This window comes from Desmodus rotundus, chromosome 3 (assembly GCF_022682495.2).
Source record: "Desmodus rotundus isolate HL8 chromosome 3, HLdesRot8A.1, whole genome shotgun sequence".
Lineage (NCBI taxonomy): Eukaryota > Metazoa > Chordata > Mammalia > Chiroptera > Phyllostomidae > Desmodus > Desmodus rotundus.
The window spans coordinates 152,183,835-152,209,147 of NC_071389.1; the positions used below are offsets into that span (position 1 = coordinate 152,183,835).

General features: G+C 51.5%; 1 protein-coding gene and 1 pseudogene across 1 annotated transcript; one reads left to right on the top strand and one right to left on the bottom strand.

Annotated features, from left to right (window-relative positions):
* Positions 1-136: 136 nt before the first annotated feature.
* On the bottom strand, positions 137-15,030 carry KRT7 (keratin 7). Its single transcript, XM_024575470.4, has 9 exons — positions 14,366-15,030; positions 12,822-13,033; positions 10,731-10,791; positions 9,472-9,567; positions 7,869-8,033; positions 6,721-6,846; positions 3,412-3,632; positions 859-893; positions 137-471 (listed from the first exon to the last, which is right to left on the bottom strand). Exons 1-9 carry the CDS (start codon positions 14,687-14,689, stop codon positions 293-295), a joined length of 1,419 nt encoding a protein of 472 aa, XP_024431238.2. The 5' UTR covers positions 14,690-15,030; the 3' UTR covers positions 137-292.
* Positions 15,031-21,161: 6,131 nt separating this feature from the next.
* Positions 21,162-21,882, top strand: LOC112318608 (thiol S-methyltransferase TMT1A-like; annotated as a pseudogene).
* The last annotated feature ends 3,431 nt before the right edge of the window (positions 21,883-25,313 follow it).

Genomic DNA, 25,313 nt, shown 5'->3' on the forward strand with positions numbered 1-25,313 from the left:
GCCAAGTTCCGTGGAGCAGCACCCCCAGTCTCCTGCACAAGAGGTTTCCAGTTATCAGAACAGACCTGCCCTCTCCAGGGCTCCTCCCTCCCCGCCCCCTCTCTGCCCAGCCAAATGAAGCCAGGATGCCATGGGCTCACCCAGGCCTCAGAAAGAGACTGTTTATTGGAAGCTATTCTGACATCATTTTTCAGACTGCTTTTCAGTCTTGGGACCACAGATGGGACCAGGATAGGAGGGAATCTTCTTGTGACTGTGGGGGAAGGGATGTGGGTCTCCCCATATGTGGGGCTCAGTTGAGGACACTCCTGTGAGTGGCAGATGTGGTCCTCATGGAATAGGCCTTGTTGGCTCCACTGGAGAATCTCAGGGCATTGCTGCCCATGGTTCCCCCGAAGGCCAGCCCACTGCCACCACCAATTCCCCCGTAGGTCAGTCTGCTGCCACCACCACCAGTGGTGTTCACCACAGCTGGGAGAGAAGAGAGGAGGACTCCGTCAGCATGGGCCCACCACCGAGGCCCCATCCCTTCCCTCCACCCCACCCTCCTGCTGTGGTTGCCCTTCCCTCTGCCCCCACCAACACCTCCCTCTCCCACCACTCACCCTGGGCCAGCCCAGGAGGAGCTTCGGATGGTGGGGTATGGGGCATGTCCCCTGCCTGACCCTGCCCAACCCTGACCTCTTGCAAGACTTCCCTGGGCCCTTGAGTCTGGCTGACTGGGGGCTCCAGGGTGCCTGCTGGAAGCTATTGAAAGCAAGGGAGCTCCAGGTCCCCAGGAGGCCAGGCCAATGTGCCATCCTATAGACCCCACCCAGTCTGGTGACCACAAGGGGTGGGCCGAAGCCAAAGACTTACAGATGTTCAGGGTTCCCACTCCATCTCCGTTCAACCTGGGGGTAGAGGCCAGACCTGTGAGAGCAGCTCTCTCCTCAGCACTGGAGGAGGCACTCCCAGGCACCCCTCCCGCCAGGCCCCAAGCAGGATTGGTATTCTTTCCTGTGCCCCCACACTACCAGCCTTCCTTCAGCCTTGCTGCAAAATGAGCAAGGAGGAATGGCGGCCAGGGTTCACTTAGGCCCTCCCACCTACTGGCTACATGACCTTGGGAACCTCTTAGCACCTCCATTTCCTCACCTATAAATAGGGCCGAACTTAGTCAGTACCTGCCTCACAAGGTTGTTTGTGAGGATCAAATGACATAATTCACCTGAAGCTCTGGGCCCACAGGATTCAGGAAATGGTAGTCACTCTTACTATAACATAGAGAGCTGCCTCCCCCAACCAGGTCACAAGATCCTCAAAGTGCGCTGGTAGCTTACCGATTACTGCATCTCCAGTCCCTGCATGAGGTCTGGCATGTAATGATTAATATGTATCGAAATAATTAGTGTATTGTTGACTGAGTGAATGCAGCTGCCGCAGGGACTGAGGAGGGAATGGGGAGGTACGTGGGCTGGCTTTAAGCAGACTGTGGGGCTGAAACACGTCTTGCACTGGCAATTAAGAATTCACCCAAGACAGCTGGGTGTGTTTGCTTTGTGAAGCACAGCCCCATTGTCACCAAGCCCCTTGGACTTGAAGATGAGTATAGGGGAGAGGACACCTCACATTTGTGGAGGGAGTGGGGGAGCCACCTGGTTTCAGCAGCCCCAAGTCCGGGGGGCTGAGCAAAGGCCAAGAGCGAGAGAAGGGTATACTAGGAGGCTTCCAGGCCTCTTGTTCAAATGTCCCTGCAAGTGCTGGGAGTACTGGCACCCAGGGGGCAACAATTCCATTCAAGGATTCAATTCCTAAAGAACTTGAAAGGAGGGAACCTGAATGTCTCAGGCTGCAGTGATCTGCGTGATTTTTCTTTTCTGATCCTAAATAAATATTCATTTTTGTGCCTAACTTTATATTTGTAACTGTATTCCTAACAAAAGTTTCCCCAAATTGGATGAGTTTCTAAATCCTAGACCTGCCCCTGGGAAGGGCAGAGGGATTAAGGGATAAAAACCAGGTGTCCATCTCCATGTCCCCTAAGCAGTGGAGAGGGGACAGTCTCCTCTATAGAGCCAGGATCTAAGCCCCGATGACAGCAGCCTGGTCTGAGGCTAGGCTTTCAGGAGGAATGTCTCTGCTTGTTCAGCTCCCTCATTCACCCACAGGAGAAAGTAGATCAGGCCCCACTCTGAGGCTCCCCCAGCTCTGATTATAGGAGGAAAAGAGGCCCAGGGTACACATTCCCAAGAAAATAAAGCTCCTGCCCCCACAGTGGAGGAGGGGCAGAGAGAAGCACCTTGGCTGGGACAGTTGGGCTCATGTGCTGCCTTATGCCCCAGATCAGCTGCTCTCTCTTCCCAGAGGCCTTTGGTGTTCAATTCCTCTTCCACAAAGACTAGGAGCCAACCTTCCTCCTCCTGCCCACCGCTCCTTCCAGACGGGCCTCAGCATTCAGGCACCCTGTCCCCATTACTCTCTTGTTCCCCAACTCCTTCCTCTCCACTCCATTCATCTCCCATCTTCTGTCCCCAGCCCTCTGGGATAATTCTCAGCAAAGAAAACTCAGCACTTTATAGGTCCGAGTTACTGGTCTCTGAGTGCTTCCTTTGAAGATATTTTGTCTCCTCTACCCCTCTGCCAGCTCCCTGAGGGCAGAAACATGTCTTCCATATTATCTATTTCTGTTGGGTTCCAACAAGCCAAACATGATGAGACCTACTTCCAGGCCTTTGCCCATGCTGTTCCCACACACCCTCACCAAATGCTAACCTTCCCCCAGGGCCTACTCTAAAACCATTTATCGGCCGATTGAATCAACCAACCCACCAAGGCGAGAATGAAAGCACAACTTCATGGACATAGCTTCTCTGTCTCTCATGAAGAATTCCCTGAGACTAACCCATCCCAGCCACCTCTCAGGCTGCAGGTGAGTATGCAGATATCTCTGGGGGCAGGGAGCAATTAACCTCCTCCACCACATTCAGTCAATACCACATGACTTAGCACTTTGTAGAGTGAGAAGCAGCCTGGAGTTATGGAAGATGGTTGAACTAGAAATCAGCAGAGCTTGACTGCGCACCAGCCCTGTCCCCTCAATTAATAAAACTGAGCCACAGTTTCTCCTCTGTATTAACACTACCTGACCTGTTTACCTGAATGTGTCCTAAGGATCAAAGAAGATGACCCTGCTAATGGCCACACAAATGAAGTTACTACTTCAACTTTCCACTGAGCTTTACACCACATGGTCTTTCCTTCTGGGTCATCTCATCAAGGGCAAAGAAGTAAGCATCAGCTGTACCCTCCCTGCACCTCACACCTCCAGGGCCCTGCAGAAAAGGGCACATAGGAAATGCTTGTCGACTGATGAATGTCAAGCCCCAGGCCCCACTGAGCCCTAGAAGGATCCCTTTCTCAGTTTCTCACCGGCTCTCCTCGCCCTCCAGCAGCTTGCGGTAGGTGGCGATCTCCACGTCCAGGGCCAGCTTGACATTCATGAGCTCCTGGTACTCACGTAGCTGCCGTGCCATGTCCTGCCTGGCTCGCTGCAGGGCAGCCTCCAGCTCCTCCTGTTTGGCACGTGCATCCTTGAGGGCTAGCTCCCCATGGTCTTCAGCCTCAGCAATGGCGGCCTCCAGCTTGGCACGCTGTGGGCAGTAGAGGAGCTGTGAGGCGGGGGCCAGCCTCACCAGTCACTGTCTTGCTGCCTCCCCATCCTGTGCTGGGCAACTTGCTTAAGGGGTTTCTTTGGCACCAGCCTACTTCCTCAAGCATGGAAGGATCCCAAGGGTTAAAAACATGGGTTCTGAACCTATGCACCCCAATGTTCATAGCAGCACAACTTACAATAGCCAAGTTCTGGAAACAGCCTAAGTGCCCATCAGTAAATGAGTGGATCAAAAAACTATGGTACATTTATACAATGGAATTCTACACAGCAGAGAGAAAGAAGGAATTCCCACCCTTTGTGACAGCATGGGTGGAACTGGAGAGCATTCTGCTAAATGAAGTAAGCCAGGTGGTGAAAGACAAATACCCTATGATCTCACCTATAAGTGGAACTTAATCAACAAAACAAACAAGCAAGCAAAATAGTACCAGAGACATTGAAATAAAAAACAAACTGACAGTAACCAGAGGGCAGGGGGAGGGGGATAATGGGAGAAAGAAGGGGAAGGGTCGTCAAGGAACATGTATAAAGGACCCATGGACAAAGACAACTGGGGGGTAGGATTCCCTATGGGAGGTGGGGGTGGGTAGGGCAGAGAGAGTAGTGGGGGGAAATGGGGACAACTGTACTTGAATAACAATAAAAAAATGGGTTCTAATACCCAATGCCTAGGTTCCAATTCTGTCTCCGTCACTTACCAGCTATGTGACCTTAGATAAATCAACCCTTCTAAGCCAAAGTCTCCTCTTTTTATTTTTTCTTCCTCGCCTAAGGGCATTTTTTTATTGCTTTTAGAGAGAAAGGAAGGGAGAAAGTAAGGAAGAAAGAGAAACATTGATGTGAGAGAGAAACACCGATTGGTTGCCTCCCGTATGTGCCCAGACCGGAGATCAAATGCTCCCAGACCAAGGATCAAACCCACAACCTAGGTATGTGTCCTGTCAGGGAATCAAACCCACAACCCCTCGGTTATGGGACAATGCTCCAACCAACCAAGCCATACCAGCCAGAGCCAAAGTCTCCTCTTTTCTAAAATAGCAATAATCATAGTGTCTACCTCATATGGATATTGTGAGAATTAAATGAGGTAATACACAAATCCTTGGCACAGTGTCCAGCACACAGTAAGCACTTAATAAATACCATTAGGGTTACTATTATTAATAAATGCTATTACGATGTGCAAATGCCCAGCTCCCCAGCCCCCACAAGAGCACTTCCAAAGCCACTGGATCCTAGTTAAATTCCCAAATTTCAGGCAGCTGATAAGAACCAAAAGCACCTTCAAAACAAGCACCAGTTTGGAATAGGGGGACTTGGAGCAGGGACACTACTTGGTACCCCCAGACCCAAAATGCATGATCAACAGCCCCCAGGGTTTGGGAGGAGTAATCAGATTCATGATGGACCTGAGCAATAACGGCCACTTCCTGCCCGGCCTTGGCCTTCCCCCTGTGTGTAGCTCACCCCCCACCACCAGGAGCTTATCTAGTGCTGGGCCTCCTCTTGTCAGCTCAGAGGACCACCATCCCCACGCCCTACCCCAGTCTCCTTCTCCTTCTTTCCCACCCACCATTGCTTGCCCTCAGATCCTCTCCCCTCAGCGTATGCACTCAGCTTCTGTGCCCCCCCCCCCCCAATCCTCCTCAGGAGGCCCTCTGGTGCTGTCTGCCACTCAACCACCTGGCAGTGCCTCCCCCTGTTACACTGGTGCCCCTTGGCCAAGCCCATCCTACTGCCTCTGGGCCCCTCAATGGTGGCAGACACCCCAACTCTGGGGCCTGGTTCTGCCCTGTTGTATGAGAGGAGACCCGGATGTGGCAGAAGCTGCAGGGTTTTGGGCACCTGCCATTCATTATCCTGAGTTTCCCCACTGGCCTGGAGGCTGGCTTGCTTCCCTGGTGATTCATGGTCCCACATCTGTGCCAGGAGGCAGCCTCCACCCTCACATCAACAGGCCTTCAGGGGTTCGAGGGGAGGACATTTCTGGGCAAACCACCCCCACATCCCATCCCCCAGCTCATTTGGAAGTTAGGTCTCTGAAGCTGCCACACTGGTCACCTTCCCTTCCTCCCCACTGCAGACACCTGCTCAGGTTTGCTGCCCCTCCCCGCCCCACCCCCACCGGTGCCTCCACCAGGGCTTAGGGAGACCCTTCCCTCATCAACACCCCCACATTAGTTTCACAGCATGTTCTCCCATCAGTCTGTTGTCAGAGACCTGTGCCCTAACCATGTGCCAGGTGCTAGGAAGGGAGGAGCAGTGAACCAGACAAATGGGGCCTCTGCTCTAAGGCATTTTTTATATTGCAGTGTGGGGCACAGTCAAACTATTTAATAAGACAGAACATTTCGGATAGTGATAGGTGCTTCAGGGAACTTCGGACAGACGACTAACAGATTAGCTCAGTGGTTGAAATAGCTATCTCTGAGATCTTTTGTCCTAAACTCCAGACATAGGAAAGGGGCAGCCACGTACAGAGCTGGGAGAACCACATTCCAGGTAGAGGGAACACCAAGTGCAAAGGCCCTCAAGCATGCAGATACCTGGCAAATGCAAGGTACAGGAAGTGGGCTAGTGTGGCCGGAGCACAGCGAATGAGGGAGTGGTGGAAAGTAAGGTCAGGACTGGCACAGGCCTTGTGAGCCGTAATAAGGGTTTCTTTTGGCCACTGTCCCCACTGTTCCCCACAAGTGTGAGCTCCTAGGTATACCATATTGTACCCAAAGCAAAGTGCAAGGAGAGTGCTCAGTACCAATGTGGTAACAAGGTGGTTCTTTTCTGGCCATCGAGCCTGAGGCTTCTTCCACAGCTGTATGCCCAGCTAGGACTCCTCTCCTCCCTTTGGCCTGAGCCAAAACCTGGCCAAGAACATTCTGTCCTGGAGCTCTCACAAGTGGGTATAAGCTGCAACAGCCTGTGCCTGGTAGGGCGGGCGGAGCGGTTCGGAAGACGGGCAGAGCTGACACCCCCGCACCCCCAGCCTCCTGCTCCTGATTGTCAGCTGGCTACCCTGCCCATGCCCTAAGAAATAGGGAGAGGCAAGGAGGAGAGCTTGTGCCCACCTGGTTCTTGATGTTGTCGATCTCAGCCTGCAGCCTCTGGATGGCCCGGTTCATCTCTGCAATCTCATTCCGGGTGTTCCGGAGATCATCCCCATGCTTCCCAGCCTGGGCCTGGAGGGTCTCAAACTGGAACAGCCACACAGAGAGGTATGGCAGCGGGTGAGCGATGATCACAGGGGACTTGTCCCTCTCCCCACCCAAGGAAGGCCCATGGTTCTGAATGGCCAGCCCTCTCAGCTTATCTTCCCAGGGAGAGACAGTATGACTCCCAGCAACCTTCGCCCAATGCTCAGAGGCCAGACATAGGGCAGTGGGGTGGCTCAGGGACTCAGTTTCCTCCCAGCTGGGACAAGAGAGGACAAGGATGGCTCCCAGGGCCCATCGCCATTGATCCCGGGGCTCTTCCTATTCCCATCACACCCTAGTGCTAGAGAATCCCCGGAAGTCTGAGATCTTCACCTATCAAGCACTCCCTCCACAGATTGCAAGAATGAATTCCAGGGAATGATGGCATTGCCCAAGGACCACACAGCAAATCTGAGACCAGGTCTCCTTGTTGGCATTCCTGTGTTGTCACCTGTGCACCATGGATGACTCCCTCTAAGCTGCTTTAAACCTGCCTCAGGCTCCTTCCCCCAGCAGCCCCACCCATTCCCTCAGCACCTGCACAGTCAGCTGTGCTGCCTCCACACTGTGCCTGGTCTGCGGCCCTCGGACCCTGCTTTTCCATCTACTAGCTGTGTGGAGTTAGGCAAATTACTGAACCTCTCTGAGCCTCAATCTCCTCGTCGAAATATAAAATGGGGATAATACAGTGCCTACCTAGTAGGGCTGTTCTGTGGGTTAAATGAGTCAGTACAGGCAAAACATATGAAACACTGCCTAGCACTATGAGTACTTGCCACATTTTGGCCATTATAATTACTAAACCATGCCCACTTCCTCTGCCCTGCACCCCCATGAGGGAAGGGTCCTGTCCTTTGCTTCTTCTTTTTCCCAGGACACCAGAGAACACCACAGACTTAAACACCGGTGCCTGTCAGACCAGTGGGACCAGGCTCTAAAGGCTTGAGACAAGGTAAGGGGTAAGGGAAACTGCCACCAAGGACCCTGAAGGAGGAGGGAATGTGTCCCCGGTGGCTGCACACCTTGGTCTGGTACCAGGTCTCAGCCTCAGCCCGGCTACGGTTGGCGATCTCTTCGTACTGGGCCTTGACCTCGGCGATGATGCTGTCCAAGTCCAAGGAGCGGCTGTTGTCCATGGAGAGGACCACAGATGTGTCGGAGATCTGGGACTGCAGCTCTGACAACTCCTGTAGGGACCAGACAGAACCTGAGGACTTGGGGCAGGACCCATCCCTGTTCCCAGGCCCATCCTGGGATTCCCCACACACCAGGGAAAGAAAAAGGGAAAAGAGGCCAGAGTGGGTGTGAGTCACCAGGCAGGGAGGGGCCACAGACCAGCACCTGCTAAACAGTCCATCCCACTGGGGCTCCCTGAAGAGCCCACTAGCAACTTCTCAAATAAGAGTCTGGTGGGATTATAGCAGGTAAAAAAGTGAGAAGGTGTGGGAGTTCTGGTGGCCCCGCTGTGACGTGCTGCCTGGGGGCATGAGCTCTACTGTGAAGGGGGTCGCTGAGGGGGGAGTAAAATAAGTCCTATTCTGCCCAATAATGAAACCCTCTGCAGCCTTTAAGTCGGATGATATGGCTGTACTTATGGTCAGGGACATATACCCATGACATACCGTTACATGGAAAGAGTACGGTTCTATTTTTATTAAAAGATATGTTTCTATACCTCTGTATATATATGCACAGAAAAAATCTGAAGAGGTAGATGATAAGAGAGGGTGTAAGTGACTTTTTTTAAATTTTATACTTAACTTAATTTTCTGGATTTTTTGCAACGAGCACACATTTCATAACGAGAAGAAAATATATATACACGTGTACACACAGATAGGCACACAAATATATATGGCACGTGACAGACACATGAAGACCCGCACTAAGATTAAAAATGCTGAGAAAGCCTCGAGGATCCAGCCCCTTGGAAACTCACTCTGAGAGGCGACTGGAGGCGGAATATTCAGACACAGACGGGCCTGAGAAATGAGAACTGTATGTAGGGCCACAGGTAATTATGTCCCAGGCCAGTCCTGCCAGATGACTGGCCACCCTATCTTCCTCCTAAGGCCACAGCCTCACAATGATGGGAGTGAAAAGGATGTTAAGTCCCGTGAGGGAAAGAGCTGGAAGCCCAGGGCAGGGCAAGGGTGAGTGGCAGAGAATGAGATGGGAGGGTGGACGGACAGAGTGGCTCATTGGTGAGTGGCCTCCTGCCCAGCCCCTCTGAGTGGAAACTCTCAGGCTCCCCAGTCTCGCCCGACTCGGGCTACCTCGCCGGCCCCACCCAGCCCACCACGGAACTCTGTCACAGCCTGGGGCCCCGCGACATCCGCCCGGCTCCTTCAGCCCCTCCCTAACACGCTTCCAGACAGATGGTCCTTCCACATCTGTAAAAGGCCAATCCTGATGGACCCTACCACCCTGCTCTGACAAGGCCAGCTCCTCCTGAACTGCCCGACATCAAGGACTCCTGAGCCCAGAAAGGATGAAGAGCAGGACAAAGGCACCCCCGCACAGTCAGCACACACCCAGACCAGCCCAGAGGCAGGGGGTGGACCAGAAGGCTCCCTGGTTAGGACATGTGGGACAGGACAAGCCTCCCAGCCCTGAGGTCCTCACCGTCTCATAGAAGCTCCTGAGGAAGTTGATCTCCTCATTCAGGCCATTTGCCTTGGCCTCCAACTCCACCTTATTCATGTAGGCAGCATCCACATCCTGGGAGGGCGCAAGGGGGAGAGAAGTACAGACCATTTAGCAGGGGTGGGAGTAAGGCAGCACTGTCCAACCTCAGGGCCAAACGCCACTGCCCTACCAAGAAACACACAATTTCTCCAGGCTGCCTGATATGCCCACGGCAGGAAGTTTCCTCTACTCGACCCTCCTAGGCTGCATGACGGGCATCATGTCCAGGAAGCCCCAGGACCAGAGATGCCCTTAGTGCCAGTAGCCCAGAGCGCCCTAAAGCCCCAACCCCAGCACTTCACCAGTTCTTAAATGCTTTGGTGGTCTGGACACACCCCTGGCTCTGCCACCTGCTACTAACTATATAACCTTGAACAAATCACTTCGATTCTGTGACCTTCAACTTCTGATCAGGCAAATAAGAGAGCATAAAACCATTCAGACTCCAGGGCACCACTCTCAGATGAGTATTTAACTTGCAGTATAGCTGATTCTGGCATAGGCGGGCCACAGATAACATTGCAGGTCCAGGCGATGTCTGGATGTCTCCCCGCCACACTTTCCTTTGGTTAAACTCCTATGGGTAGCACCCACTTGTACCCGTCCCTGAATCTCCAAGGGCCAGCACTCTGGGGGCAGGCTGCATTTATGCGGATGGTCCTAGAAAACTCAGCTGCTCAGTGAATGTACATTGAATCAGAATGTTAAGTCAAGCCCGTATTTCCAAGACCTTCCAACTTCAGCTTGTCTCCAGGGACGGCGGGGGAACTTACTCTGCCTCAAGGCAGCCTGTCCCATTCATTCATCAAATATCTCAGGCTTGCGATATGCTACCTTGTCTGTAATGAAATGTTCGGACTATGACTGAACATGTCCTTATTTGGAGATGGAATCTCCCCTTCTAACCTTTATCCTTTGGTATTAATTGTAACCCCTCCGAGCCCAGAAACAAGTCTAGCAATGAACCAGACACACACCAACACACACACACACGCACAAGGGCACACACACAAGACAGGCTCCACTATAAGGGCCTGACTTCCAGATCTCCTCCAAGCCCATCACTCCCTTCTTATAGTCCCCCAGGCCAGCCCTTGGCCACAGGTCCCTGTTGACTGCTCAGGTCAGAGGGCCATGTGATCCCCTGTCCCATGTGTTCAGACAACATCCCCCTCTCTCCTCTCTGTCCCCCTCACCTTTTTCAGCAACACAAACTCATTCTCAGCAGCCATGCGCCGGTTAATTTCCTCTTCATACCTGCAGTAGAGGAGGCGGGCATGGCATCAGTGCAGCTTTGCCTCCATCCCCCTCAGATGCAGGTGTGAAAATCTACCCTGCATCACCCTCACCTTCTCCTTGATGACACGTCTGGAAAAACAGGTGTTGGCTATGAAACCCAACGTCCCTGACTTTTCCATTCCTAAGGCTTTGAGTCTTGCAGTGGATGGGGGTGGGGGAGCAGGGGACATGTGAATTCAAGGACAAAGGTTGCATGTTCTGGGAGGAAGTGAAGAATAAAAGCTATGCCTAGGGACCTCTTCATGTGGGGCCTGCCCTGTTCTGAGCTTCCTGCGCATTAGCTCATTTAATCCTCACAACAATCTTACAACAATGGTTTGGTGACTAGCAGGGCAGCGGACAGAGGCACAGAGAGGCAGAGTAATCTGTCCAGTCACTAAGCTGCTAAGTGGCAAAGCCCAGACTTGAGACCTGGAAGTCCGACCTAAGCCCATGCCTTAACCACTGTCTAATCCTACCCTCTGAGGGGAAGAAGGGGCCTGAAGGGGATGAATCTTGTGGCTATTCCTGGAATAACCAGGCCCCAGCTGGGTGGTCTTGTCCCCATCATCCCTCCCATTCATCTTTCTCCCAAGGAGCCAGCCCCACCCATAGGAGGACACCAGCAAAGCAGGGCACAGAGCAAAAAGAGCAGGTGGGCTTAACCCAGAATTTATTGGAAACTTAAATAAAAAGGTGTCAGAAACAGAAACTCAGCAGTGCCCAAGAGCTGCTGGGGAACAACTGTGACTAAGCAGTCTGTGTCTGGGCAGACAGAGGCCCTCCGGGCTCTCAATGTGCTGCCCCCTCAAGTCCTGCAGAATAGTCATGGAAATATGCTCGAGCATATGCCTGTCTGTCCACCACTGCCTCAGCAATGTTCCGCAGGGCCCAGAGAGTGAGCGGATGGGAGCTTCTGGGCAGCTGCATGCAGGGCCCTCCCTGTGCCTCCTTCAGCCCCAGCCCAGCGCCCAGCCTGGCTCCACAGGGAAGCTCTGTGGGCTTTGGGGCGGGGAAGCAGGAGTGCCCCCATCTGAGAAGGCACAGAACAAAAGGGGCTCGCTGGTTTCTCAGGCCTTCCCTGCCGAGCACCTGTCTCATGCCACCTACCGTGAGATTTATCCTGTTGACTGTTGCCCCAGGGCAGTAAGGGGTGGGCACTCTCCACGGAGGCCTTTGTTTGTTCTGCCTCCAGTCAGTGGCAGTGCCCCTGCTCTGGCTTAGTCATGCACCTCCAGGCAGAGGGCAGAACTCACGCACTACCCCCACTGCCGAGGGTGCAGGCATGCCAGGGTGGGGACCAGCCCAAGCCTAAAGCTTTGGTTTCTATTCAGTGAGAAAGGAAAACTCAGTGCGCATCTCAAAGACCTGTCCTCAAAACCCCAGCCTTCCTGGCCCCTTCTCACAGCCTCCTTCCCCTTCCTGCCCTGATCACACCCCCCTTCAGCCCCTGCACCCCCTCTCCTGGCTCACAATGGTCATTCCCTCTCCTTGCTTCTTTCCAGCCCAGATTGGTTCCATGTCTCCTCCTGGGAATCAGGGGCCCAAATTTCAAGTCCCAGCTCTCCCAATGATCGCTATGTGAGCTCAGGCAAGTCCCTGAACCCCTCTTGTCTCCAATTCCTCACCTGAGCAAAATGAAGTTCTAGAATAATTTGTGAGAGTTGTGCAACTTCTGAAGTACATCTGTGATACCTTCGGCCCTATCCTCCTTTGGGGTCTGGGTCAGGGACCCGAAAGGAAAAGGGTAGGTCAGGACTGGGCAGATGTATTTTATTGGGAGTAACTCAAGAGAAAAGACCAGAAAGACTTGGAAACACCCCCAGGGACAAAGGGACTAGGACTGGCAGGGAATGTGTTAGTCAAGACCCTTCATGGGTTAGTGTACTCAGCAGCTTCACCCCCTTACCCAGAGGGGACTTGCAGAGGTCCAGCTGATTGGCCCAAGGCAAGGGACAGATCGAACCCCTCCCCTGCCCCCCCCCCCAGGTCAAAGTGGGAGGCAGTACTTATTCTTGAAGTCTTCCACCGTGTCCTGTGTGTTCTGAAGCTCCATCTCCAAGCGGCTGCCATCCATCTGCACAGCCTCAAGCTGTTTGCGCAGGCCAGCAATGCGGGCTTCAAAGATGCCAGGGAGGCAGCTGCTCTTGACCGACTTCTGCTCCTGCAGCAGAGCCCACTTGGTCTCCAACAGCTTGTTCTGCTGCTCCAGGAACCTCACCTACAAGGGAAGTGGAGGAGGAAACTCCTGAGCGGCAGACCGTGCTGCCCACAGTGGGGTTGGGAGGCTCTCCAGCCACCCAGCAGAACCCACGCTCCCACTGGCCGTTCCTCCAACCTGGGCGCCCAGCCCTTGGCCCTCTCCTCCAGGAAAATAACCCTGGGTAAGCCTCTTCTCCAGGGCTCTGTCTCAAGTGTCTTAGAGGGTGACCCAGGGGTCAAGTGTACCTGGTTCAGCCATGTGCCCTGGCACTGTGCTTTAAGGTCTCCTCCCTCCTATCCCATTACAGGGGATCTCCACCTCCCTCTCCGAAGGGGTTCCCCTTTCTGCCTGTGTCCCGGGCCTGGCCAGCCTTCTGCCTTCAGGCTGGGACCTGTCTGTCCTCCCTCCGTATCCTCTCTCCCCTTCTCCTTTCCTCCAGCCAGGCCTCAGGAAAGGGCACTACAATCCGCTCAGTGTAAAATGAGCACCTATTTTGTGCTCAGACCTGGAGCCCAAAAAGCTCCCAAGGAGCACCCTGTATGACTGTGGGTGGGAAGCAGGCCTCCTCAGAACCAGCAACTCAGCGTGGTGGGCCTTGGGGGTTGCAGACAGTGAGACAGAGGAAAGGAACTCGGGCCTGGGAGGCTTCAGCAGAACCTGAAGGACATGTACGGTCAGCATGGTGAAAGAGAAGAGGACATTGAAGGCCGGGGAAGTGGGGAGGTAGATACACGAAGGCAAGAGAGAGAAGGCCTGGTCTACACCTGAGGGCGGAGGCCCTGGCAGTGGGGCCCAGCTGGGCTAGCCCTTAGTTCCGTGGTCCAGCCCCACTTTGCCCCCCATCTAGACCCACCCTTCAAGCCTGCCTCCTCCCTCCCAACGCCCACTCTCACTCCCCAATCTCACCCCTCTGGAACCCAAACAGCCAGGAAAAACACCTCCCAAATGTCCCTTCCCCCTCATTGCCCCCAAATGGGCTGTCTCCCAATCGGTTGTAACCTTACTCACTTCCAACGACCAAATGGAAGCGGAAGGACCAGGTAGGGTGGGGCGGGTGTGACGGGCGCCTCCCTACCTCCCTCCAGCCCTTAATTTTTAGCATCTGCCTGGAGGTAGAGAGTGAGGGTGAGGAGGGCCTCCGCAGCTGGGAAGGGCGTTTCACCCCTACCTCACCTCTGACTCCACACAGCCGCTCACAGAGAAAGGGGCCCAGAAAGAGAGGAACTCCTGGCCCTGGCCTCGGGAGATCCCACTGTTGTCGAATAGAGAGACTAGTTCTCCCATTGCCTAGCTCAGTAGCCGCTTGGCCTGGAGCGTGGCGTGGCTCCCGGCAGGTTGCAGCCGGCTCACCTTGTCGATGAAGGAGGCGAACTTGTTGTTGAGGGTCTTGATCTGCTCCCGCTCCTCCTGGCGCGCCTGCTGGATGGAGGGGTCAATGTGCACCTGCAGCGGGGTCAGCAGGCTCTGATTGATGGTGACCTGGTGGATGCCGGGGCCCACCGGATCCCCGTAGGCGGAGTGCACGGCCACGCGCGGCCGCAAGGTGCCCAGGCCGTAGAGGCTGCTGCCGCGGGAGGCGCCGGGGCGCACCGAGCTCAGGCGCACCTGGGCACCGCGCCCCGGGAACGTGGCAGAGCGCGAGCTGAAGACCTGGGAGCTGAAGTGGGTGGACATGCTGGCTGCACCAGGGCGAACCTAGCAGTGGGCGAGAGGGAGCCGAATTCGCTGACCTCCGGGGTACCTGGCCGCTTTTATCCGCTAGGCTCCGGCCGATTGCCTTACACAGGTAGGGACGGGGCTGGCCGCCTGCCACCTTTCTCTGCTCGCCCCCTCCGCCCCTCCCAGGGCTGTGCTTCCGCCCTCTGCGCCGCCCACCCGGCCAAGCCCAAGCCTTCCGTCCAAACCCGAACAGTCCAGAGTGGGAAGGAGGGCTGTAGTCCCCCAGAGTGGTAGGAAACAACGGCCTGAGCCCGACTCAGTCAGGGAAGCTTCCTAGAGGGGGCTTGGGCAGTGGGTGAAGATGTCTAGATTCCCGAGGCCAGAGCAGAGAGATCCAGCGGTGGAAAACTGGCGGAAGAGGTGAACAAAAAAGCTCTCGTCCAAGAGTCCACTCCCACCCACCCCACCCCCAGACTGCTGAAGCCGGAAAAGCGCTCCCTGACAGCCTCCCTCCAGGCGCAGCTCGTGCTTGAGAAACAGACCGGTTCTTGCGTTTTCTGACCCCAGCGGGTGCCTGGCCTGGCTGGTTTCCCTGGCCCCATGCCCCTGCGCCTGTTCTGTAGAGAGGGCAGGCCGCGCGGGGTACGCCCCCTTCTCACCGCTCTCCTCCCCACTCCAGTAGGCATGTGAAGCCCAGAGGCAGGTGGGAATGGTTACCCTGCCCACCGTGTGCCTCTGTAGGGGAAGGGGACTCTGCGTGTATTCGGGACACTTTGTGGATGTCTGTTCACTTCTGCAGGATTTCTCTGCATGTGCAGCCTACACGGATACTGTTGTGCCTGTCCGCTAACTTCTTACACAAGTGGGCGCCTATGTTCGGTGGAGGGAGTGTGTGTGGACACACTGCTGCCCCTTTTGTGCCCATGCCTGAGTGTGTCTTCCATCTGCCCTCAAACGCTCCTCCCCCACCCCTGCCATTTTTCTGTTCAAAAGTTCCCAGCAGTTTCAAACCCAGCTGCAGATGGGCATTAACACTGGGCTAGAACAGAGAGTGCTGGACAGAGACGGCTAAGCTGGGGCCTCCCTTCCCACTAGCCTCCAGCCACACCTGCCAGGCCCTCCTCACGGCCCTATAGCCATTTTCTCCAAACCCAACTCAGAACTGATAGAGGAATAAGCCCCGAGGAGCCTTTGGAAAAGACAGCTGGCCAGCCTGTTGTCACCTTTAGCCTCCTGCTAGCCCCAGCCAATGAGCTGGCCAGGTTGTTACCTCACAACAAGCCCTTTTCAGGCCCAGGACTCAGCCTCCCCTTGAGCGACATTTCCCCATTCCAGGGCCTGCCCAGCGTCCGCCCTCCAACCCCTCCCTGAAGCATTCCTGGTGGCTCCAGTCCTTGACCTTCTATTCTCCTCCTGTCTCTGTACTCACAGGCCAGCGCCGTGAGCCCACTCCACACACATTAAGTGCCCTCTGAAGGGCTTTACGAGAAGCTGTTAACACAGAGAGACCGCGGATCAGAACCCCTGTTCCGCAAGAATGCACCGTCCCATGGTTCATCCAGCTGAGGCTCCCACCCTGGCCCATGCCTCTGCTGGCCTCGCCGAGCCCACCTTCAGAGGATGCTGGCAAAATCCAGAGCTGAGTTAATCCCATGCAGCCTTCGGCCTACCACCAAGACTCGCTCCACTCTCTGTAACGTTCTGCACACACACACCCGCCGAGCACACACTCACTTGTCCGCCTGGCTTTCCCCCTGGCTCTGGACCCAGCTATGAAGCACCAAGCAGCCCAGGTCCTCAGCCCTGCGTGGCTTCGCTGGACCCACTAAACCTGCCTGGACAGCAGGTCGCACAGTCCCCACAGGTGGGGCTGGCTCCTGTTCTCTGGAGAGGAGGGGAGACGCTGTTTTGGGGTCCCTCCTGCATTTCAGAGCCATCACTCATTGTCTATCCCCTATTATACAGCCTCTGATTCTTAAAGGGAAAAAAAGACATGATTTGTTTGCATTATCTTGGAATTCAAATGCTTGTGATGATTACAAAATCAGAACAAAAACCTGAGGAAAAGAAGGGAGAAATAAAGTGGAGCCATTACAGTCAAGTGGCCAGATTATGAAAACCAAGGAGGTTTAGGCATGAAGAAATTACTCTGTTCTTCTTTAAGCAGCGCGAGAACCTAGACTTTTGAACTTTCAGTTGTGTGCCAGTGCCTGGATATACCTGAATTCCACAGATAAACCTCTGAGGAACCTGAAGAATGTTGATGTGCTGGAGATGTATATATCCCTGATAGATAAGCATTTGTCACGCTAAAGAAAAAACTCATCCAGACAACCTGGCATCCATTAATCAGGCCACCGGGCATCTGGAAGCTTACCAGCCTTAGCCAATCCGCTGGCTAACAACGCAGGTCTGACTTTTTTCCAAGCATGTGCTTTTTACTATAAAAGCTCCCCAACTTCCCTTTCTCTCCTGGAATACATTGGGTATTGCCTAGTTGCATTTACAATTTGCAAACCTTAAGACCCGTGAATAAGTTTTTGTCATTTATTTCTAGCCAAAGCCTGTGACTCTTTTGAGCTTGTTCTACAAGGCATTTAACACTTCTGCATGAAACGTAACACTAAAAAGTCAGTGATGAAAGACAAAGAGGCAACATATGTGACAGCCAACAAGCTACTCTCCTAAATAGATGGATCCATGAGAAAAACACAAACAACTGCAACAGAAAAGAGGGCAACAGGCATGAAGAATATGAGCTATTGCCAAGATACGGAAGCAACTCAGTGCCCGTCAATAGACGAGTGGATTAAAAAGTTGTAGCTCATACACACAATGGAATATTACTCAGCCACAAAGAGAATGAATCTTACCATTTGCAACAGCATGGGTAGATCTGGATGCTAAGTGAAATAAGGCAGTCAGAGAAAGACAAATATCATATGATTCTACTTACGTGTGTAATCTAGAGAAAAAAATAAATGAACAAACCAAATAGAACAGACTCATAGATACAGAGAACAGACTGATAGTTGCCGGAGGGGAGGCAGCTTGGGAGACTGGGTAAAAAAAGTGAAAGGATTAAGAAGAACCAGTTGGTAGTTGTGAATGTAAAGTACAGCATAGGGAACATGTCAAAAATACTGTAATAACTGTGTGTGGTGCCAGGTGGGCACCTGAAATACCAGGGAGGTCACTCTGTAAACTACGCGATCATCTAACCACTGTGCTGTACACCTAACCCTGATACAAAATGCTATTGAATGTCAACCATAGTTGAAAAATAGTATTTAAACTTTAAAAAAGGAATGGGAGCTATTGGTTACATAGTGCATACTTTACATGTGCCAGACAGCATTTTAAACACTTAGTATTTATTCGCCCATTTAATTCCCGCACTAACCCTATTGTAGTGTGTTATTATCCTCATTTTAAGAGGGGAAACCAAGGCACAACAAATTTAAGTAGGTGGCCCAAGTGCACAAAGTTAACAGGTAGAAAAGCCAGGATTTTAACCTTGGCTGTTTGAGCCTCTGGAGTAGTTACAGAAAAAAAAAGAAAGGGGAAAAAACTATAGCAAACAGGGAAAAGATGCCCAACCTTACTGAGGGAAATACAGCAAGGGCAGCAGTGGAAATCGGTGATCACCGGCACGTTGTCAGAGACTAAAAGGTCTGGCAACAGTGCTGACTCGGGTGCGGGCAGCGAGCAGTTTTGTCCTCTGGTCGTGGGGTCATCACTGGCTCATCCTTAGGTGGAAAGTTGGCAGTAACCATCAAAATTGAAGGCATTTGTCCTTATCTAAACAAAACGAATACTCGTGTCCTTAACCAAGTTTAGGAACTTGTCCTATAGATGTTCTCATCAACATGCACGACACATGTGGTCTCTGCTGCCATCAGTTTATATTAGTGAAAAACAGGAAGAGCATAAGTGCCCATCTATGGGAAACGATTAGATCAATCAAGCTACGTACATGCATGTAACAGTGGGAAATTGTGACAGCGGGGAACTGGAACCCACCCCACCATTCTTTTCACATTGTTTCTGTAGGTGCTGATTCTGACTAATACGTAGGTTATAGATAAACAGCATGTTTGTATAAAAATCTTAGTAACTAACTTCAAAAGACACAGACTCGGACCTTCAGGCATCCCAGCTCCGGGAGATCTGCTGACCTTCAACCACGGATCCAGGATGACGTGAAGCCAGGATGACTAAACCAGGATGACGCACCAGACCATCACCTGCCTCATCGGAATGGACTGTGCTCGTCTGCACGTAGGGAACTTTTCAACTGCCTGCCTTAATCTCCTTGTTCTGTTCCCCTCTACCTCCTCATAAAAACCTCTGCCTCCACTGAGAGGGGGAGGTAGGCCTTGAGAAACGAGTCTCCCATCTTCCCAGATAGTCTCTGAGACGTGAGCCCTCCATCTTCCTTCCAGGTGGCCAGCACCTGAAAATAAACCACTTTCCTTTACATCAGCACAAATACTGGCTGCCTCTCAAATATTGGCTTTCTCAGTGACAGTCAGCCGGACCTGCACTCAGTTACATTCAGAGGAATATTTTTTGTTGAAAAGAGTAAAATCCCTTATACACTGATTGAGTTTTTACCTTTATATATTGATTGCATAAGTCGCTGTAATTTTTTAAAGTCCTACAAGGTTCATGCCATCCAATTATACCACGTCTACCCCCACCCTCTGTAGCTGGTGCCTGTGACCCCAAGTCACTCCCGGACCTCCTGGCCACTCCCTCGCCCTCACCAGGAGCACTGGCACCTGGTTCCCGGTGCTCCTCTCCACCCTGGCACCCTCATTCTCCGTGGAGATGACTTGCCCAACGTCTTAATCTGATCATTCCTTAGCTCCTCAATTCCAGTGACTTTCACTTCCATCCTTTTTCTCCTGTCTCTGCCCATGGCCTATACCCTAAACTGCCTTATCTCTGGAGTCTTGCACTCTGATCTCACACTACAAGATTGTTCATAACTCTCCCTCTCAGCAAATGTGCTCTTCAGCCACACCAGCAGCCTTAGTCCTGCCCCTGACTACTCCACTTTCTCCCCGCCCATCACCTTCCTTCAGGCTTTCTTTCCAGCTTAGACCCCTCCCTTTCTGACCCCTTACCCTTCCGTCTCCCCTACCTGGAAAACCCCCCAGCTCTACTCAGCCTAAACACTGCACTTCTCTGCTCAAGCTCCAAACTGGAGCATCAGTGAAGAAAGTCCCTGCTGTAGATCAGGGGTCGCCACCAAATCAGATCCCCGGGCTCAGGGGCATCGTCCTTGCTACGGGCACTTCTCTCACCTTTGCTCCGCAGCCTCTCCCAGTCATCCTGGTTGCTACTGCAAAGCTTCTCCACTCTCTTCCTATCCCCACCCTACTCCCTACACCCGCACTCTCAACAAGGTATCAGAGCATTCTTCCTCACTGAGAAAATCAAGGCCATCTGGCAAAAACTCCCGTACATTCCTTCCCCCACCCAAACTTAACCTGCCCACCAGCCCCTTCCCCCTCCCTCCAGGCTCTGAGGATAGGCTCTGGGCACCTGCGCCCTGGACCTCAGCCTCACTCACCCCCTCGGCTGCAGTATTCCCTTCTGCTCATTGGTCACCTCTTCCTAGTACTGTCACCCTCTCTTGCTCCCCCCACCCCGCCCTCTGACGGCTTTCTCATTGGTCCACATGCACTTTCCTTGGAGCTGGGGGGGGAAAAGCCAGATGTCGGCCGGCTGAGGTTTGAATGACACACACAGTGCCAACTACAATTTCGCGTCAAGTTTGGCGGTGAAAGAAAGTGCGCTGGGAGTTAGCCTGAATGGAAAGCAGGAAAGGGTCATTGTAGGATAAAGAGATTTGAGCATGAAATTTGGCAGCAAAGGAGATAGACCAGAAGGAGAGATGTTATATATGGGGCGGGGAGGGGGGGGGGTACATAGCTAAGTAATGGAGCAGGGAGAGGGGATTGGAGGGTGGGTTTAAGATCCAGGTGAGAGCAACCCTGCTGCAGAGAGGAAGCACCTCTACCTTGATGGCAAGAAGGAGCTAAGGGTGGACAAGGATATTCTAAGGTGGGCCAGAAGTCTAGTTAACCAGAGAAGGTTCTACAGACGGTTAGAATAGCTATTTCTCATAGACAATAACATTCTGTGGGGCTGTTCTAACCTAACTCTCCACACTCTGCACGCTCTGTGGCCTCGGTCCGCTGGCATGGCAGCGACACCCTACCAGGGCCCAGCAGTGCCGGGGACACCGCTCAGCAGAGGAGGAGGCCAGGGCTCCGCTTCAACTCAGACTGCCGCTTCCCAGCTGCACAGCCTTGTAGCGACTCAGATTCTTCTTCTGAAACATGGGAAATTAATAGTGTCTATCCCCTGAGATCTTTTAAGTATGGAAGAAGATAATGTTATAAAATATACGTAGAGTCAGGAGATAGGAGTTGTTTCTGTGGTGGAAGTTGCCTTGTGGCAGATGACCAGGGGGATGTCTGTCGTGCTGTGTGACTCCTGTCATCTCCTTGCTGGTTAGAGCCCAAGGAGACTGGGATCCAAGATGTCACCTCCCTCAACATGTTCCTCATTTGATGACTTTGTGCTCCTAGGAGGCCTACAGCATCAATACTATCCATGGTGGCTTCACCACCCTCACCCCTCTCCCATTCCCCTATCCCTGTGGTTCTGGGCTCTATTTCCTGCCCACTGGCAGTCCTCTCCTTCTGGCCGTCTGCATCCTGGTATGTCCCTCGTACTTGCTGAGCTTTCTGGGCTTGTGGAGCTGGATCTGCAAAAAATGGCTCCCCTACTTCTTGGTGAGGTTCAGTGTGACGTACAACAAACAGATGGTGAGCAAGAAGCACGAGCTCTTCAGCAACCTGCGGGACTTTGCGGGCCCCTTCGGGAAGCTCTCCCTGCTGGAGGTGGGCTGTGGCCCTGGAGCCAACTTCCAGTTCTATCCGCCTGGATACAGGGTGACCTGTGTTGACCCCAACCCCAACTTTGAGTAGTTCTTGATCAAGAGCGTTGCTGAGAATCGACACCTGCAGTTCAAGCGCTTTGTGGTGGCCGCCGGGGAGAACATGCACCAGGTGGCCAATGGCTTCATGGACGTGGTGGCCTGCACCCTGGTCCTGTGCTCCGTGGAGAACCAGGAGCGGATCCTCCAGGAGGTGTGCAGAGTGCTGAGGGGTGAGGTGGGGGTGGGGTGAAGGGAGGTGAAAGAAACCCATCCTCACTGTGTGTTAAGCTGGATACTTGTGGGCGTCATGCCCAGCTCCCACTTTATTCATTCTTTTATTTATTTATTATTCATAAAACAAACATTTAGGGGATGTTGACTAAGGGCAGCCACATAGTATTTCTGCAGTGAGAAGTCGGCTTCAGAGAGGTTTGATGACCTGCACAAAGGCATGTAGCTCATGCAAAGGGCAGAGACAAAACTAAAATTCGGGCACCTTCACTCCCAGGTCAAGAAGACCCAGGCCATGCCTCTGCTCTGGCGGCTTCCAACCTGGGGTCCAGTTCCCTAAAGATGGGAACAGTGTGTCCCCCACAGGGCATGCCCGAGCACCTCTCTTCTCGACAAATGAGAACTGGTCAGAACACAGATAGCCATCTTTGCCTATGGCATAATTCCTCAGTGTTTACTGTGGGGCCTCAGGAGGTAGCCACATACCACTGTCCAGCCCTTTTGCCCAGTGACAGTCGTCACCCCTCGCTTGGCAGGGAGAAAGGACAGAAAGGGAGGGTCGGGGAAGCAGTTTCCCCAGACAGTGCGGATGGCATCACCTGTGCATCTCCGAACACTGTTGACTTTTTAGTGTTTCTTACTTCCTTGTCTAGAATCATTAAGGCAATTAATGCATCCTAATTGTTAAAAAAGAATTCAAACATTAAAGATGAGAAAAGAAGGAAAAAAAATGAAAGTTCTTCCTTCACTTCCCTAAATCCCACCCCCCTTACCTGACCCCCAAGGTCCCTACTGTTACAGGTATCCTTCCAGTATTTTTCTATTTTAAATTCATGTTTCCCTGCCTGGTATTTGGAAGTTTTTCTATCCATTTCACATTTACTAATAATTACATTCATATTTCAAGTTATATTTGAACCCACACTTCGCTATCAACATATCAAAATTATATAGTTATGTGACCCCACCCCCCAAAATCAGCACAGTCCTGTAGCCTTTTAGTTCCCAGTCCTCGCCCCCTCTTTCCTCTCAGCCGCTCAGTCTCTCCATGCCACATCCTGGTTTGGTCAAAAGAATCTGTCATTTTAGTTTCAACCTATTACTAAGGATTTTACCTCTTGCCTTCTATCTCCAAAATCCTTTGCAATGTATGGCCTAGTTTAAAAATCAGTCTATCATCATTCCTTTATTTACTATACATTTACCAGATCAATTGCTCTCCACTGTGTTATATGCTCTTAGTCTTCCCCTATCTTGAGATATTTTTGGTTTTGTTTTTAAAATCCTATTTTCATTTGTCTAAACTACCTTCGTGAATGGTTTCCTGAAAAAATGGTACATGGATCCCTGCAGATCTGAAAATATGTCTTCCACCTCACACTTAACAACGTTTTAGCCAAGATTCTTGGATCTGAGTTCCTTCCCCCAGAAGCTGTGGGCATCATTTCATGGTCCTGGGGCTTCCAAGTTGCAAATGACACCCCCAGTGCCAGGCCAATTCTCTTTCCCTTTCAGGTAACCTGTTTTTGTTGTTGAATGTTTTATGTCTAGAAGCTTTTAAGATTTTTATTTTTTTCTTTGAAGTTCTAAAATTTCACCAAGAGACAACTAGGTATGTATCTTGTCTTTATTATTAATCTTGCTAGGCATCTGAAGAATGCTTTTTATGTTAATACTCAAGTCTTTCTTTAGCTCAGAGTTTTCTTCAATTGTTTCTTTTTTTATTGGTTCTCCTCTATTTGTTCTTTTCTTCTGTCTTCTTCTGGAACAACTATTATTCAGATAAAATCTCCCAGCTTTAGCATCCTTGCTCTTATCTTTTCACTCATAATTTCCATTTCTTTATACTTGTGTTCCATATTGCAAGATAATTCCTCCATTTGGTCTTCTAAATGACTTCCTCTATCATCCAGCATTATTTATTCTTTTTTTATCATCTTTTTATTGTTGACAACAGTTGTCTCCATTTTCCCACCACCACTTTACCCTGCCCCACCCACCCCCACCTCCCCACCTCAATATTCTACTTTTCATTTCTTCTTTTGAACTTTAAATTTGGGATTTTTTCTAATTGCCAAAACTTCTCTCTTATTCCCAGATCATTCCTTAGCAATATATTGTTAAATCACCATAAAAGTATTTTTTGTTGTTGTACATTATTTTTAAGTTATATCTCATCCGTTTCATTAAATTTTCCTCAGGAAGAGGTACCTATTCTCTTAGTACAAGAGGATTGTTCACACTGGCGTCTTCCCTTCAGGCTGGCAGCAAATGGGCTGGTAGACAGGTCCCTCTTCTCTGAAGAATAGGGAGAGCATCTAGGTTCCTTGGCTACTCCAGGCACGAACAGGTAAGGAAAATTTTGTCCCAGCTCAGGCAAACAGGGATTCCCTGTAGGGCAGCCACTGTCAGCAGATATAGGGGACTTCTCTACGGACCTTTTGCAGAAGTCCAAGGCTTGGACCTTTCCTTGCCCTGGGGGAGTGAATCAACCAGCCCAGGTGCCTCAGGGGGCCTTGGCTCTACTAGACAAACAAGTTTCCCCCAGGCCTTCGATTTCAGGACTCGAAGCTTCTGAAGTGCCTGCTCTGGGCTCCAGCAAAGACACCAAACTTCCCCACCCACTCTCATTAGCTGATTAGCTTTTTTATCTTATTGGTTGAATATCTCAGCAGAAAAAGGGGGAAAGAGTCACCCTTCTCCAGTTCAGCCACCATTTTCCCAACAGTCCCCAGATATAGATAAGATGGATGAATGGATAGATAGATGATAGATAGATAGAGTTTTATAAATTATACATACACATGGTTAAAGAGACAAACCACATGCTTATGAAAAATAGCAGCTCTCAGGCACACAAAATTTCTACTCCCCAAAGGCAATCACATTCAAGTTTTAAACTTTTAATTTTTTAAATTTCTATACATATCTCTAAATAGCATGTTTATACTGCTGTTTCTTGTCTTTTCAGGATTAGGTGGTGATATTAACTTCCCACTCTGGAAAGTGAAAGTTTACCTCTTTCACGACCACCCCACGGCCACCACATTTCTCCTCTCCTTCCTCCTGGTAGAATTATTTCTTTAACTGCTATTCACAACTGAGCCATGTAGTATACTTCACTTATTTTTGAACCATGCAACATACTTCTGGTTTTCGCAGGGTAATAATGATCTATATACCTATATATAGGCATACAGATATAAATATAGATTCATAAATCATCCCACACTATCCTTCACTCTTCTAAACCACTCAGTAAGGCCAAACATGTCAAAAATTCTGTCAAGTTCATCATCTCAAACCATTTTTCCAAGATCTCTCCCAGGCTTCCATCTGGACTGGGTGCTCTCTAGACTTGCTACATTGCTTTCCTCTTGGAATCTCCCTTCACCATCTTCCAAGGAACTCCCTTCTTTCCTCTTTTGCACTGGACTCCCTGTTTCCTGC

Coding starts and splice junctions, on each gene's coding strand:
- KRT7 (XM_024575470.4), bottom strand. CDS start 14,689: ATGTCCACCCACTTCAGCTCCCAGGTCTTCAGCTCGCGCTCTGCCACG. Junction 8,034..9,471: donor TCAGGAGCTTCTATGAGACG/GTGAGGACCTCA, acceptor TGGTCCCTACAG/GAGTTGTCAGAGCTGCAGTC. Junction 6,847..7,868: donor AGACCTGGTACCAGACCAAG/GTGTGCAGCCAC, acceptor TGGCTGTTCCAG/TTTGAGACCCTCCAGGCCCA.